The sequence below is a fragment of the Frankliniella occidentalis genome, unplaced genomic scaffold, assembly GCF_000697945.3.
Source record: "Frankliniella occidentalis isolate FOCC.00 unplaced genomic scaffold, Focc_3.1 Scaffold28, whole genome shotgun sequence".
In the NCBI taxonomy this organism is placed as follows: domain Eukaryota; kingdom Metazoa; phylum Arthropoda; class Insecta; order Thysanoptera; family Thripidae; genus Frankliniella; species Frankliniella occidentalis.
This window is the reverse complement of record NW_026267158.1, coordinates 449,955-464,864: the sequence shown is the minus strand read 5'-3', so window position 1 is coordinate 464,864 and position 14,910 is coordinate 449,955. Positions and strand designations below refer to the sequence as shown.

Below are 14,910 nucleotides of genomic sequence, written 5' to 3'. Positions count from 1 at the left end.
GCCTCACATCAATAATAAAAATCTTTAAATTTATTCAGATGTAAAATACTGTTGCAGAGTTCAAACCAGTCAGACTAAATCTTTTTCATTTGAGCCATCAGCTGCTCTAGTGATACATCAGTGTCTTGTACGGTTGGTCCTGAATCGCCACTGCTGGGGGATGGAAGGTCATATGCAACGTCTATGCCTTTAGCAAGACCTGCAGGCTTATTCTGGGATTCTGTAGATGTCTCAACAGGTGTCTCATCCACTAGAGAAATACCTTAAGAAAAATTAATTCAAAAGCTATTAAAATTAAATTGTTTAAAAAGTTAAGAGAAAAACATGTTTCTAGGCTAAACAGTTCTAACAACGTAACTTACCCCAATCATTGTCTTCATGTACTACTGCTTCTTCTACTACATCTATTGCTTCAGGTGTATTCTGCTTGGGACGTGCAGCAACTTCTTTTTGCCTTTCACGACAAAATGAGTCATCACATGATGGATTGGGTTTAAGTTGCATTGTTGGGAAAAAGTCTGTGAGAGCACTATAACCAAGGTAGTGGGTTGTTTGTCCAAATTTAAGAAGATACCTACAATAAGAAAATGCCAATGTTACAACAATGCTCTTTCCAAACACATGTAACTGTACCAGGTGGATGGATAGAAAAATAAAAACATACTTTAGGGTATTTTGGACAAGAAATCCAGCTACTATGCCCATAGTTGTCGGTAAGCTAGCAGCACAAACACCATCTCTCTTCAGAGTTTTTTCATCAATGTTTGAAGCAACTACAAGAGGTGGGGCACACTGAAGAAGAAGAATGGAATGAAACAGGAGCTTGAGATGTGCACAAAAAACTATATTTCTAAGAATGTTTTTAAAACCAAATAGATTAATACTCACAGCGAAACATGCAGTTTCTCCTGGGACTATAAGCTGAATGTGCCCTGAGACAGCATTTTCAGCTACACCAGATTCAAACCATGTCTGATTCATCTCATTGCATGCAGTGTTGATGGCCATTCGAGCTTCAAAATTATCAACACAACTGAGGACCAAGTCGACTGGACCACCAGTGAGACTGCCCTGTCTGAAAGTTAATTTTTCTCAATCAATTACAAAGTTTTGACAATAAATGAGAAGCACTATTGGTCACAGCAAACAGCTCACTCACTTTATTCTATCCATAAAATGATTAAAATTCTCTATGGTCGTTATATTATAATTGTGAGTCTCTATCTCCACATCAGGGTTTATCCCAATAAGAGTATTTGCTGCTGCAGCTACCTTCGAGAGACCAGCTTGATGAGGTTGAAAGAAAAGTCGATTCATATTCGCAAGTTCAACCTTGTCATAATCAAACAATACCAGCTGAAATAAATACGGAAACATTTAATCATAATTCACATTGAATTTATATTGAATAACACAAAATTACTACTATACCTTCCCAATTCCACACCGGGTCAACATTTCTGCAGTAACACTGCCTACGCCGCCGACTCCAACAACAGCCACTGACAGCTCTCTTATCTTTTCATAATTATCAACAATCCCCATCCTCTTCAAAGCCATAAGTCGACTGCAAAATTAGAAGACAGAGCCAATGAATTAATACAAGTTCTGACATATGGATAACAATAGCGTGTCTGAAAACTGAATCATAATTGAGTCTAAACAAACAGGAGGGAGTAAATGTGAATAAAGTTTTGATACACGTCCCAGAGGAATAATACGAGACAAGTACCATTACTTCAATTTTCCAAATAATCATAATAAATAAATAGCTTCTAACCTGTATGGGTTCGAGTCGACAACTTCCGAAGACATTTGAGCAATTTTCGCTCGCACTGGGGCATTTTCAGAATTTTTTGACCTTTCCGCCGCAAGTAATTCCTCCAGTTCTTTTATTTTCGCCTTAAGATCTTCAATGGAAGACATTTTGGTGGACGATCTTCCCTAACAGGTGTCTGTTCAAAAGGTCCAGCTGTCAGCCCAGCCTGTCAGCTTTCACTTCTGCTTGTCTTCTGCTGCGGTACAGTGCATTTACAGACGTTTGGTGTAGTATGAGAATTCAAGCGGTACGAAAACGTCAAAAACGTAGAAGGCTGTGAGTCGGTGCCAAGCGCGCTGAATTTCAAAATTCAAAATCTATGTGACATGTTCAACGTTCAATCATAACGTTTAACCACATTTCTGTATATATTCCTTCGTCGTACGGAAGAAGGCGTGTAATCAATTTTCGCACACGAAGCGTCATCAGGCAAAATTGGGAGGTGGAAATTTATTAAAAATAAATATTTTCTGTGTTGGATCCGGACAGTAGACTCACATGAGAACAAATTTATCCATTAACATGCAATCATATATCATATGTTTGTGAGGCGGGACCGCACTGGTTAGACTCCGGCCTCTTGCGTGATGAAGTCCCGCAGCTCGTAGTCGGCCAGGTTGGAGTAGACGCCGGGCCGTCCCGGAGCTGCGCACTTGCCACCGAAGGACACGACGCCCACCTGGACGCCGTTGACCACCAAGGGACCGCCCGAGTCACCCTGGAGATAAGTGACGCACATCATGAAGGTCGTCAAATGCAGTAGCAGTAGCGTAGACAATAAACAAAAGAAAGTTAGTTCGCGTCAAGAGGTGCTTCACTAAAAACAATCAGGGAAAAATTAACGAAAACTTATTCGAGGTACCTGGCAGGAGTCCTTGCCGCCCTCCAGGGGCCCGTAGCACACCATGCGGGTGGTGATTGCCGCCGCACCGTAGCCCTTCTTGCAGTCGGCATCCGACACTTTTGGCACGTACACCGACTGGAGCGTCGTTGCGGCCGGACCACCCGTCTGAGGGGAAGAAATGTAGTGGTGGAAGAATAGCGGGTAGTACATAGCGTGAATGTTCTACCCACACCCACCCACTCACTCGCTCGTCTTCTTCTTCCGTTAGCGATCGTCCAGAAAGTACGTCCGATTTTCTCAGACGCGTTCGGCAAATTGCTGAAGCTCGGCGCCTGCCAGACTCGGGGTAGGCTACCTCGCAGTACATGCACACAACACAGGCACGATGTTGCCTACCTGTCAGGCGCCATGAGATCGCAATGGTTGAACTGGACAGTTTCTTAGTGGCGAATAGCGGACGTACTTTCTGTATGATTCCTAGCCGAAGTACATCACGTACACTAAAACCACGATACTTATAGGAGGGGGCACTAGCAACTTGGTTCTAAAACAGTCTAGGTTCGGCTTTTAAATTAGGTTCCCTATCCTAGCTCCTATGAGAAAAAATGTAAAAAAAAAACAAAAAAACACTCACATGAAAATAAAAAATTACAAAAATAACGTCGCTACCGATCTACATACCTTGAGATCTCCCCAGCCAGATACGATGGCGATGGTGCCGTCCGGAGTTTGTTGGCCAGCCCGCACGATTGGCACTGGCTGAGCACTTGCGCTGAACGTGATGGATTCGGCTAGTTTAAAGACGCACACGTCGTAGTCGGTAGCGTTGGGGTCGTACTGGGGGTGCTCGATCACCTACAGTGCAGTGAAGGTTTGAGTATTCACTTCGATTCGCCCTTACCCGCGTCTACCATTCGAAATTGAAAATTGCTAGATTTGAACGTCAGATATTTTGTTACCGTGACCAACCTCGGACACTTCTACAACTTGTCCTCCCGATTCCGACAGTGAGCTGCCCGCTCGGATCGCGACGCCGGATGTGTCCTCTCTGGAAGAGATGAATATCAGATGAATATCGCGAATAAGGTACGCACAGAGGGGAAAGCCCAAAGCCCAAGGATTACTAAAACGAACCCGTGCACGCAGTGGGCGGCCGTGAGAACCACCGTTGCCGATATGGCAGATCCTCCACAGAAGAACTGTTCCCAGGCCAGCAGGGCGACCTGACACGACAGACGGAAACGTTGATCTGAACGATGCACAAAGAGTACGCATCTTGTGCTTATCTGCGAAGTATGAAGCTGAAAGGGTGGTCCACGAACCCCTTCCTTTGTTTTACTTAGACTGTACCGCACACCACACAGGAGTGCGGGCGGGCTTGCCTATCATCGCTCTCCAGCGCGTCTTGGGGCCCCGTGTGACTGCAACCCGCCCGCACGCCTGCATGCGGTACAGTCTAAGCAAAGCAAAGGAAGGGTTCTGTGGACCACCCTGTAGGTAGACTGATAAACTAAGTGTGCAACTGCTCAACACTTGAAGTGTGAAACTGCAAGTTGCATACTTGTAAGTAGTGTGCAACTCCGTAGTCACACTCTTCCAAGTGTTCAACTCGATAGGTGTGTACTTGCAAGTGTGCAACTCCTCGGTTGAACACTTTCTTAGATTGAACGCTCACTGTGTGTGTAGGAAGTGCTCAACCGAGGAGTTGCACACCTACCGAGTTGAACACTTGCAAAGTATTCAACTTACAGTTGCACACTTGCAAGTATTTAACTTGCAGTTGCACCCTTACAAGTGTTGAACAGTTGCACACTTGGTTTATCAGTGTACGGTAGGATAACCCGCCCGGCTCGTGTCGGTGGCGCTGATGGGATCACGCCCCCGCTGCGCTGACTCACCTGCCAGGGCACCTGCTTGATGTCCGTGTTGTTGCCGTTGACGATGCGTGGCGAGCCGCCGCCGAAGAGGGATGCGCGAGGAGGCCTCCTGGCCGGGATCGGAATGATCCTCGCGACGACGGGCAGGGGCGGTATGAGGCTCGGGACGGGCAGCGGCGGTATGAGGCTGGGGACGGGCAGCGGCGGTATGAGGCTCGGGACGGGCAGCGGCGGTATGAGGCTCGGGATAGGCAGCGGCGGTATGAGGCTCGGGATGGCCAGCGGAGGTATGAGGCTCGGGATGGCCAGCGACGGCTGAGCCTCGCGAGGCACCGAGGCGGCGTGCGCCGCCCAGAGGCTCGCGAGCAGCAGCAGCAGGAGGGCGCGGGGCCGGCACATGATCATCATCGTGGACGTGATAACCACCTAGTGCGGGTGCAGGGCGCCCTGCTTATAACTTGGAACTTGGTGCACGCGGAGCCGCTTATCAAGTACTGTATTTCAAATCGGACAATGCGCGAGGGCAGTGCACGAGGTGTTAATGACACTTTGCATTACGGAAGTCTCTACCGCGTCTCTCTATCTTGTGTCTTAAAACAATAAAAACAAAACATGAGACGTAAGACAATGCAACGGAAGTCGGGGACCATATAGGTCGCCAACAAAAACTTCAACGCGACCATCTAAAGCCAGTGAGCGGCAGGATCAAAGAAGCAGCGAAAGAGTGAGAAATGGTTCAAATGATAACAGTAAGCAGTGCATACAGGGTGACTTGTGGCTGCCTGCCTGCGCTACTACGCGGTCCCGCCAAGCGCCATGCGGATCCAACTCAACACAACAAGAGTTCACTGAACTAGCAGTCTCAAACCCACTTTGAACTTGAGTAGCTCACCCCTTGCCAATCATAGATCACACGAGCACTATAATTTCGAGAGATCCCGAATGAGGTCAAGCGATGACGTGATTTCCCCTCCCCCCGTGAGCGGTCGCAGGACCGCCCCCAAGCTCAGCAGGTGGTTCTCTGCAAATTGGCCATAACAACCCTTCTGCGAAACACCCCTCGAGTTGTCGACCCCAGGGCGAGGAGGAGGACCGACCTGACCTGCGCTGCGCCACTCTGATCGCCGAGGTCGAGGACGACAGACAGCATGGTACGCTGCGTGGTCTGCTACAAGTACCGTGAGCGCGCGCCAATGCCTCAAGAGTGTCCCTGGTGCTGGTCTCGCAGGTGCTGGAGGTGGTGGAGCGCTTCCTGAGACTTACGCTGTCCTGGCCCGTGGGCCGCGGCCGCCTCGCGACCCTCCTCGGCGTGCACGTGCTGCCCTACTTCTTCGGCGTGACGGTGGTGCTGCCGCTGGCCTGCCTCGGGCTGCACTCGAGCACCATGCAGCGCGTGGACCTCGTGAGCGACGCCGCGGCCACGAGCCTGTGCTTCTTCAAGCTGCGCTGCATGCAGAGCCACGCCCGCACGGTAACCCACGAACCCACAAACCGCGTGACTATCCGGGAGAGGGGGATACAAATATTATGGACCGTAATAAGGTTCACAACGCTCACTGGAGTCCATAGAGCTCATAATATTTTCACCCCGGGGTACAAATATCATGGTTTCAGTCAAGGACACCATGATAATTGTACCCCCTTCCAACAAAAGTCACGTTTGTGCACGGTCCCTACGTAGTAGTGGCGTTGACCGAGTCCCCTGGCGCGTCCCCCCGTGCGCAGTTGCTGGCAGCGCGCCACCTCCTGGAGGACCACTTCACCGCCCTGGAGCTGCCCGTGCAGGCCGAGGCGGCGGCCGCCAACGCACACTGCGCGCGCCGCACCAACCGCCTGGCCAAGGGCTACGTGCTGGTGTACTCGTCGCTGTCCATTAGCGGGATGGCCATCATGGGCCTGTCCGTGCTGAGCGGCGACCCGCGCGACAGGAAGCTCACCACCAGGACGCCGGAGGCGGTGCTGCGCGAGGACTACCTCTTCTGGCCCTGCCTGCTGGGCATCGGCGTCGAGCTGTACCTCTTCCCCATAGCGACGGGTCCGTGGCCCAAGCCGTTAATCGTAGAATTTCGAGTTTTGTTTATATATTGGTTTAAGCCACTGTGCGTCACCAGAAAGCTGCAATTTTCTTGACAGGAATCTTCGACGCACTGTTCCTCACACTCTGCCTTCACATATCATGCAAATGCGACATCCTCTGCCTTCTCCTTCGCCACTTTCGAAGTGGAAGAGAGGGAGCCCTTCGGGCGGTGGCCGACGTCCCCCCGAGCTCTGAGAGAGGAGCCGTCACGCGTGCGCAAGACTGCGTAGTGTACCATCAACTCATCATCAGGTTGTTCGCTGCAGACAGATGAGCGCACCTATTTGCTTGATCAAGCAGGCTTTGCACTTTCATTAGTCATCCAGTATTCGATTGATTCGATTCCTCGTTGACCGCGCGACTTTTTCACTAACTCAATGCGTTTCATTTCTTCCAGGTTACATCACATGACGGAAAGTATTTTCTTTAGAGTGACGCTGCTCCAGACGATATACATTCTGATCGGGGTCGGGACACCCATCTTGCGGATCACCAATGGGGTAAGTATTGTGCCTAGAGGTGCTCCTAAACTGGAAGCGCTGGATGCGTCGCGATCCAGCCGGAGATAGCGCCTGCATTCCTCGGGGTAGGCCAACCCGCGGAGCAGCTGCGTGGGGCCGGCGGCCCGCCCTGTGAGAAGTCGGGCGCCCAACGACTCCCCTCAATGCTCACTCGCATCTCCGCTTGGGACATTTATTGCAGAGGCAAAGTGCCATCTCTATTGGGAACGCCCCAGTGTCGACGAGGAGTCCTGTGATGTGATGCTGGTGATGTTATTGCGTATTTGAACCCCGTTGTACCTGTGTACCATTTTGGCCCCCTCAGACCCTTAGCGACGATCCATACAAACTGACATTCGCTTTGGCTTATGCGTGCTGGAACATTTGTCAGTTGCTCACATTCTGCTGGTTCGGCGACATAGTGGCAGAAAAGGTAAGTGCTTCATTGTCTCGCGAGTAAGGCTCCTGAGCCGGTCGGAGCGCAGAACCCATTCAGTCAGTCCTTCCCTTATTTTCTAATTTGTTTTCTATAGACGGCGAACCTGTCCGAGGAGGCGTCTGCAGCCTTCGAGCCGTCGCTGGGGACGCGCGGGCGCGGGGCCGGGGCGGACGGCGTCTGCCTGCACCTCATGATCCTCCGCGCGCAGCGGCCGCTGTACCTGACGGCCGGCCGCTTCATCAACCTCACGCTCAGGCTCTGCCTAGACGTAAGTCTACATCACGGACGACGGGAGCCGTTGCGGTGCAGCATGCGTACGTGCCTCAGCATTTCAGTTTAGGTTTATTTTTCTTTTTTGTTTACAGATCATGAAACGTTCCTACTCTCTGTACTCGGCTTTGAATCGGTTGAAGTAGTGCAGTCAAGTCAGGACTAGGGTCTCCCGCCGAACAGAGAGCTCACTGTGCACTCGCCCACTGGAAACTGAATTTAATTTCTTTAGAACGACAGTGGAAACAAGCCCTAAAGTATTTTGCTTTCAAGATTCTTGATTACTGCTGTCGTATCTTGTCGGTCTATCAAAGCCAATCAAGGCCTTCCCCAAATTAATCCTTGTCTTGATTGTGGTCAGCTAAGCAGAGTAAGGATGAAATGAAAGTATGCAATTGGAAAAATGGCACATATATTTTCAGAAAAGAAAAGAATAAAAAAACATTTGCACTTAAAACAGTTCTCTCACTATAACGGAAGAATAAGACAATTTCTCAAGGGCTGTGTTCTTTAGAAATAATAAAATGGAAGCCAAAATGTGTACTGTTATTTTGATCCCCTCATTAAATTTGATAGATTTATAATTTCATTTTGAAAACTCTAAGACAACACATTGGATCCACAATTAAAGTATGCATTAGTTGATTTAGAATTCTATGCACCCATTCCATTCTGTAGAAAATTACATAATTTAGTGCAATATTTCATAAACACTTTAACATCATCATTTAGTAAGTTTTAAAACCGCAACAGAACAGCACTTTGAACCTAATGAACACAGTATTTGATTTACTAAAAAAAAAGGAAAATAATAATAAAAAACTAAAGGACAATCTCTCTAACTCTCATTCACACTCTCTCAATCTGGATTTGGGTAAGAGCACTAATTGTGTATTTATATGTTCAACAACACACTCATACATCATGAAAAATACAGTATTATCATTATTTTATTCTATATGTAACGCTATTACTTTTTACATAGTACACAATCAAATCATTTCATGCTTGCTTGAAAGAAGGTCTGATTTTTCAATCTTAACTGTCAAAACAAACCTTATTAACAAACATGGTACATAAAATCAATCACATATTTCGTATTCACAATGTGGACGTTTCTTTCTCCAGTAGTAAAATTTACAATGTACACTTTATAAATGTAAACTGTTGTCTCTTTGAAATCTCTATGACTGCCCTTCCATTTCGTTTAGAAATCAAATCAAAGACACCGTTGCCTCAGTTGACTTGGTATCACACACATCACTAAAAAATCTCAAAAAAGAGTGGAAGCAAAATTAATGAACTCAGGCCTCAGATTACATATAAAGGGGATGATGAGGATGATACAGGGTAGGGTAGATACCTTTGAGAGAAAATGAACCTAAATCAACCGGGAGAACAAAAAACTTGTTTCAACCGAAGAATGCATAGTGAGCAGTATTTAGAGAACAATATGGACCACATTTAAGTTAAGATTAAAACTTTAGAGAAGTACTGCCCTGAAGATTACCTATGGTAGGTATATGATTTTAATTTTCTGACTATGGACCACACATCAGATATCTGATGTACATTGTTTGAAAAATGTGACAAAAACTGCTTCATGAAGCAGTTATCTTGATAATTAAGTGATGTACTTCAGAGATACACACAAAATTAAACATTGAACAAACAATACAAAATAGAAGTCCACAAACAAGGAAAATTAATTGGAACTGTAATAAAATAACTTTTAAAAACCTGGAGTTCACCATTGCTTTGATCTTTTCAAAAGTCTTCCTGCAGTTTTCAAGTGCAGTAGTAAAATCCAACAAAATTTGAGGGAGGAGATATGTTTATATGGCACATAAGCCACACATAATATTTTCTTCCTCAATGTTTCACTGACACAGGATAGGACAAAGTATCCGTTCTTTGGTCAATAAGAACACAAACTAAAAAGTAAAAATAAGTAGAAAAGGTATATCCTGACTTCTTTTTACATGCATAGTTGTATTGAACCAAGCAAAGAAACTTTGAAGGGAGTAGTACTTGACCCCTCTTAAAGTTAGATACTTATGAGAAATAGAAATAAATAAAACCTGTTGTCAGTTTTAAAAAGATAGTCTACCTATGAAGACCAACAAAAAACTTAAACATTTTCATAAAAATTGGAAAGTTGATTTGATTTCTTACTTCTTTCACCCATTTAAACCAAAGCAGCCATATACAAGAATTTCCTTTAACAGCAAAGGAAATGGCAATTTTACAACTCATTGAAGGCAAGATAAAGAATATATTGAGGCAATCGTGTCTTTTGTCATGAACTCCGCACAATCACAGGTACATCCCTAAACCCTCCTATACATTGTACCTCCCTGACATCATGTCATTGGGTAATTTACTTTTGAGAATGAGATACAGAGGAGATGTGTTCAGGGTAGTTTCTCACAGGTACACACACATATTTTTCACAGCAGCCTCTTTTGTCAGATAACAAATGTAGAGGGAAGATACAAAATTACCTATAAAGATACTGGCTTGGTGTCATGTGAGAGTGTTCGAGTACCAATAAATAAATTAGCAAGCACAAAGTTTTCAAGAGGAATTTAGACCAAGAAAGCCAATGACTAAATTAGGTAAAGTTCACACAGATCAGGACTCTTTATCACATTCGATGAGGAGCTTGCTTCATTCATTCACAGGTACATACTGATGCCAAATGGTCAATAACAAGTACTATGCATTATTTATGGGTAGGACCTGTAATTGCACGAACAATTTACACAATCTTAACATTATGATCGCTTCTGAAACAAAGCCAACATAATGTTACATCATAGTGAGTATGATTATTTACAGGGCAATGGACAACTTTCAAAGTACATGCACCATATGAAAATTGTGCTGTGATGGCTGACTGAGAAAACAGCAACAGTTTCTCACACACACAGGTATTTAGTTCATAGAATGTCATTACACTTTGTCCACATATTCTATTAAAAAGTTGTACTAGGCAGAAACATCACTTAACATGAATCATTTTTCTTTATAGAAAAAGACAACAAAAATAACTCCACTCAGTGGGCTTTTGGTATGGCTTGTTTGAAGAATATGATGTCTCTTCTTGTCTTTACATGCTACTGAGGCCCAGGTGGGTTGTGTTGTAAGGTTGAGGCTGGACCTTGCAACTGGGGAAGAGACAAAAAAAATTATGAGAAACATAAGAGAAACTCTACAAGACAAAACATATTTTTTTTTATTTGAAATTGAAAGAGTAAGGTAGCACTTACAGGAGGCATGCCGTGGTAAGGGGGTTGCACCATGTGAGGCCCAGGACCATGGGCCATATGGTGTCCACCTCCAAGCTTTGGTGTATTGTCTTCAGCCTTCTCTTCTTCTCTTCTCTTTAAGCAGGCAGCTTTGGGATTTAAATTTCGTTCTGGTAATAAAAAACAACAACAATATTTTAAAAATCAATCCATTTTGTTTGGGCAACAACCATGCTGAAGTGAAACAACATAAATTTAACTTACCTCGAACTTGCTGCTCAAGTGACATTATCACTTCTACAGCCATATTTAATATCCCCAATTTTGTCTGAGGTTTATCTGTCTTTAAATGAGACATACACATGCGCCCTAACTCTTTCAGTGCTTCATTGATGTCTCTGATACGTATCCTGTCAGAAGAAACAAGAGACTACATCAAACCAGAACAGTATATGAAGGCAGTTTAGATCTGTATAAGCTTTGAGTGTTAAGAAACACACAAGCTCATCACATGATGAATGGAAAAAGCAAAGGTCACCTAGGATATCTCAAAGCAGCAATTGAGTCAAACAAATGAACTGAAAATAATTTTTACATACAACATGCAGCATCCATGTGTATATTATCACCCACCATGATACCTCTGCTGATTTCATGAACTTAATCCTCTAGAGTGAGAGGCTTACTAACAGAATTTATCTTTACCTGCCTACAATATCTAAAATTCAGCCCTCTAATCCCATCAATGACTCAGCGACTAGGCCAGAACAAGTTAGTCCCATAAACTATTGCCATCAACTGGACAATTACCTCTCTCGGGCATTGTTGGCTTGCCTTCGCTCCTTCTCCCGTTGTGCCTTAAGAGCCGGGTCATCATCATCGTCCTCGCTTGAGGGAAAACAAAACGCCATCAGAAAGCGTGCTTTACAATTCTTATCCCACCCCATAGACCTTTACGGTCTAATCCCACTAACCACTCAGTCCCTCATAATGTTCACTATGGCTAAGTTCTTAGAGGCAAAAAAAGGTACTCTTTAGGCCTATTTGACAAAGAGCATATGCAAGGAGAGCACCAAACAAATTTCAGTTCTTTAGTTTAGAAACAGCTAAACAAAATAAAATTGCTCTGGAAAAACATCAGTTATTCATGCTATGCAAAAAAATTTCATATGATTATCATACCTTTCTCTAACATTGTTGGCTTGGCGTCTCTCTTTTTCTCTATGAGCTTTTAATGCAGGATCTTCATTGCAATCTTCATCAGCACTAGAACAGCTGCAAGGGGACAAAGCATTTGCATATGTTAGATGAACAACAGATCTTCAAATGTGATAATACTAAATGGAAAGTAAATTTTTTGATATACCAACCTTCGAGATCTTTTTGATCCTTTATTGCTTGAGGTTGAATTAACAAGGCTTCCAATTAAATCGCTGCTACTTGGTTTGGTATCTGAACTGTCAGGAGGCTCTTTTCGTTTTCCTAGATGTAGTAAAAACGTTAGTAAAAATCTTTTATATCAACAGAATGAAATTTTTTAAAATGTTCACATACTTCCTGTAAGCCTCTCTAACTTTACTGGAGCCTCATCTGGAGTTGCTGAAAGTCCAGGGTATGATCCTTGAGGTAATGGGACTGTACTGCCTGGTGTACCAGGATGTGCATTTCCCTGAGAGATAAAAATAGATGAACATCAGTAAGATAAACTGAAGAAACATGAATTTTAAGTAAAACTCTACAGCTACGTACCAGGTGGGGGTCTAAACTAGGATCGTGGTGATAACCAGATTGAAGGAGACCATTGGTGGAATGTGTATGGTGCCCATGAGGATGTGGAGGTAGTGGAAGATGTCCAAGAAGTTGCTGACTCTCTGCATGGTTTCGCAATACATTTATGGCATCATCTAATCGTTCTTCCATACGAGTACCCTAAAAACAAAAGTAATAGAAAGAAAATTAATAAAAGACAAGAGGGAAAAAATAATTTTAAGAAAATACACTATATGAAAGAGCTAACAGGTAAATGAGGTAATTGCATCTTTTTTCAAAACTAATACTGACACAGAGGTAACAGTTACATTGCGCCAATGTATTACAAACCAAATGTCTTTTTTGTAAGTTAGTAACTTTCCATATAACCCCTTTTTAAGAAATACAATAATAAAAATAGTTTTTAGGTCAAAATTTTGTACCAGAAAAGACTATAAAATGCATTTTAAATACAGGTTGGTAACCTAAGCATAGCACCTAAAGGCTACTGTGAAAGCATAACTCTACAAAGGTTTCAGGTTTCTCCAATATGCATAATTTTCAAAGCAAGCTGAATACTGCATGGAAAGCAAAATATGGCAACAGAAAACATAAATGTGTACAGGTCTTACTTCACTATGATCCCGTAGGAACCCAATGGCTGCATCCAATCTTTCTTCAAGTGGCGCGCTCTGTTAGTGCGTCAGGGGCATGTGCCAAACAAAAAAAAACAAAAAAACCAACAAATCAAACAAAGAAAAACGAAAAAAGAAAAACAAACGTATTTTTAAAATACCATACTTCTAAAACCAAACAAAATTTCATGCTAAACTTTGATTGGATGAATCTTATATATTTATATGAGCTTAAACAAGCAAACTAAAATCAAACATTAGAAAAGTTTTAAGAAACAGAAATTTAAATTTAAAAGTCTAGCACTAGTGAAGCAACAATAGTAGAAACAAAAAAATTACAATTTGCAAAGCAGTTCAAAATTTGAGATATTTTTCAATACCCAGTAAATATTGTTTAAATGAAACAAGCCCCAGAAGCTATTAGTAAATGAATGAAGAGAAACATTTTTGAAAAGTAAGAGAAGTAAGGGTGTGTATTTGACTGATGGCCAATTATAATTATTTAGGTTTATAATTCATTGATGTTATAATAAACTACTTCAAACACACACTGTGTTATGTCATTATTCTTATAGAAGGGACCAGTAAGTATAAATATGATCAATGAACAACTCCTCTGGAAAAGGTGCAACTGCACCTAACAGCAACAGTATTCTACCTAAGTGGGGTAAACATGGTAAAATGAGCCGCTAAAACCAACAAAATGCACACAACCGGAGAAAAACAACACAAAGATTACCCTAAAAGACACGCATACCAAAAATGTATCAATATAAAATAAAAAGGCCGATCAAGTCCAGAGTTCATAAGATGCAATCAAGTAGTTTGGGATACAAGTAGAAGATGCCAAATTATTTTATTTAAACCAAAGCAAATCAGGTTAGAGATTAGATTTGTGCTTGATGGTTTTATTTATGAGTTGCCACACTTTAACAAATCTGCTGCTTATGAGCTCTGCTCTTGCTCTGCCAGAACCAGTAAGTAATCCTTTACCATGTGTAAGTTAGAGTGATGGTGGGGTGCAGAGGAGTAGTGTGGTGAGGAGGGGTTGGCCCCACTAGGGGGACCTCCTGACCAAGGCCCTGGGGGGCCCCCAGTAGGCCCTGCAGCACCACTCACTGCTAAGGGGGGAGGTGAGCTGACTGGCGTAGATGGGTTTGAACTGTAACTGCTGGCCACACTGTGCTCCGATGGATAGATCTGCGCATTACCAAGCACCCAATCGACCCATCACCAAAGAGTTAATTTTCTTGTTAATTTGAAAAGAGAAGCAGTTCAACAGGGGAATCGATGGAAGATGCAAAGAGATGACACTAAACACATTTAAGAAGTAATAAGATTGGGTCATCACATAAAGATAAACAGAGTTACGGTTATGGCTTTCTGATGTAATTCTGTATCAACTGTAAGACAGATATATTGGATTGCTTTAAATAATTAGATTAAAAT

At 43.6% G+C, this 14,910-nt stretch overlaps 4 protein-coding genes across 4 annotated transcripts in view; 1 reads left to right on the top strand and 3 right to left on the bottom strand.

Annotated features, from left to right (window-relative positions):
* Positions 1-5: 5 nt before the first annotated feature.
* LOC113207504 (ubiquitin-like modifier-activating enzyme 5) lies at positions 6-2,026 on the bottom strand. Its single transcript, XM_026424108.2, has 7 exons — positions 1,781-2,026; positions 1,432-1,567; positions 1,160-1,356; positions 889-1,075; positions 665-792; positions 363-574; positions 6-262 (listed from the first exon to the last, which is right to left on the bottom strand). The coding sequence occupies exons 1-7, from the start codon at positions 1,924-1,926 to the stop codon at positions 75-77; spliced, it is 1,194 nt and encodes a 397-aa protein (XP_026279893.1). The 5' UTR covers positions 1,927-2,026; the 3' UTR covers positions 6-74.
* Positions 2,027-2,254: 228 nt separating this feature from the next.
* LOC113207506 (trypsin-1-like) lies at positions 2,255-4,982 on the bottom strand. Its single transcript, XM_026424110.2, has 6 exons — positions 4,562-4,982; positions 3,798-3,886; positions 3,633-3,711; positions 3,345-3,518; positions 2,682-2,828; positions 2,255-2,537 (listed from the first exon to the last, which is right to left on the bottom strand). The coding sequence occupies exons 1-6, from the start codon at positions 4,946-4,948 to the stop codon at positions 2,385-2,387; spliced, it is 1,029 nt and encodes a 342-aa protein (XP_026279895.1). The 5' UTR covers positions 4,949-4,982; the 3' UTR covers positions 2,255-2,384.
* Positions 4,983-5,271: 289 nt separating this feature from the next.
* LOC127749061 (uncharacterized) lies at positions 5,272-8,213 on the top strand. The gene is made up of 8 exons (XM_052265637.1): positions 5,272-5,289; positions 5,769-6,011; positions 6,266-6,575; positions 6,674-6,869; positions 7,015-7,117; positions 7,443-7,550; positions 7,651-7,824; positions 7,922-8,213. The coding sequence occupies exons 1-8, from the start codon at positions 5,272-5,274 to the stop codon at positions 7,970-7,972; spliced, it is 1,203 nt and encodes a 400-aa protein (XP_052121597.1). The 3' UTR covers positions 7,973-8,213.
* An 8-nt stretch (positions 8,214-8,221) lies between these two features.
* The window catches only part of LOC113207493 (transcription factor 12), a gene marked incomplete in the record, with an annotated part of 161,766 nt that continues 155,077 nt past the window's right edge, over positions 8,222-14,910 (bottom strand). Inside the window, 10 exon segments of the mRNA XM_052265613.1 lie at positions 8,222-10,996; positions 11,099-11,247; positions 11,342-11,487; positions 11,888-11,965; positions 12,260-12,352; positions 12,448-12,559; positions 12,632-12,746; positions 12,827-13,006; positions 13,459-13,518; positions 14,455-14,661. Of these exon segments, the coding sequence (XP_052121573.1) occupies positions 10,946-10,996; positions 11,099-11,247; positions 11,342-11,487; positions 11,888-11,965; positions 12,260-12,352; positions 12,448-12,559; positions 12,632-12,746; positions 12,827-13,006; positions 13,459-13,518; positions 14,455-14,661 (1,191 nt within the window).

Excerpts from the sequence above, each read along its gene's own strand:
- LOC113207506 (XM_026424110.2), bottom strand. The coding sequence starts at position 4,948 with ATGATGATCATGTGCCGGCCCCGCGCCCTCCTGCTGCTGCTGCTCGCG. Across the intron at positions 3,887-4,561 it reads TCAAGCAGGTGCCCTGGCAG|GTCGCCCTGCTGGCCTGGGA; the intron begins GTGAGTCAGCGC and ends CTGTCGTGTCAG. Across the intron at positions 2,538-2,681 it reads GCGGCAAGGACTCCTGCCAG|GGTGACTCGGGCGGTCCCTT; the intron begins GTACCTCGAATA and ends ACTTATCTCCAG.
- LOC113207504 (XM_026424108.2), bottom strand. The coding sequence starts at position 1,926 with ATGTCTTCCATTGAAGATCTTAAGGCGAAAATAAAAGAACTGGAGGAA. Across the intron at positions 793-888 it reads GAGAAACTGCATGTTTCGCT|TGTGCCCCACCTCTTGTAGT; the intron begins GTGAGTATTAAT and ends CTTCTTCTTCAG. Across the intron at positions 575-664 it reads CTTGTCCAAAATACCCTAAA|GTATCTTCTTAAATTTGGAC; the intron begins GTATGTTTTTAT and ends TTCTTATTGTAG.
- LOC127749061 (XM_052265637.1), top strand. Across the intron at positions 6,576-6,673 it reads CCTCTTCCCCATAGCGACGG|GAATCTTCGACGCACTGTTC; the intron begins GTCCGTGGCCCA and ends TTTTCTTGACAG. Across the intron at positions 7,118-7,442 it reads TCTTGCGGATCACCAATGGG|ACCCTTAGCGACGATCCATA; the intron begins GTAAGTATTGTG and ends TGGCCCCCTCAG.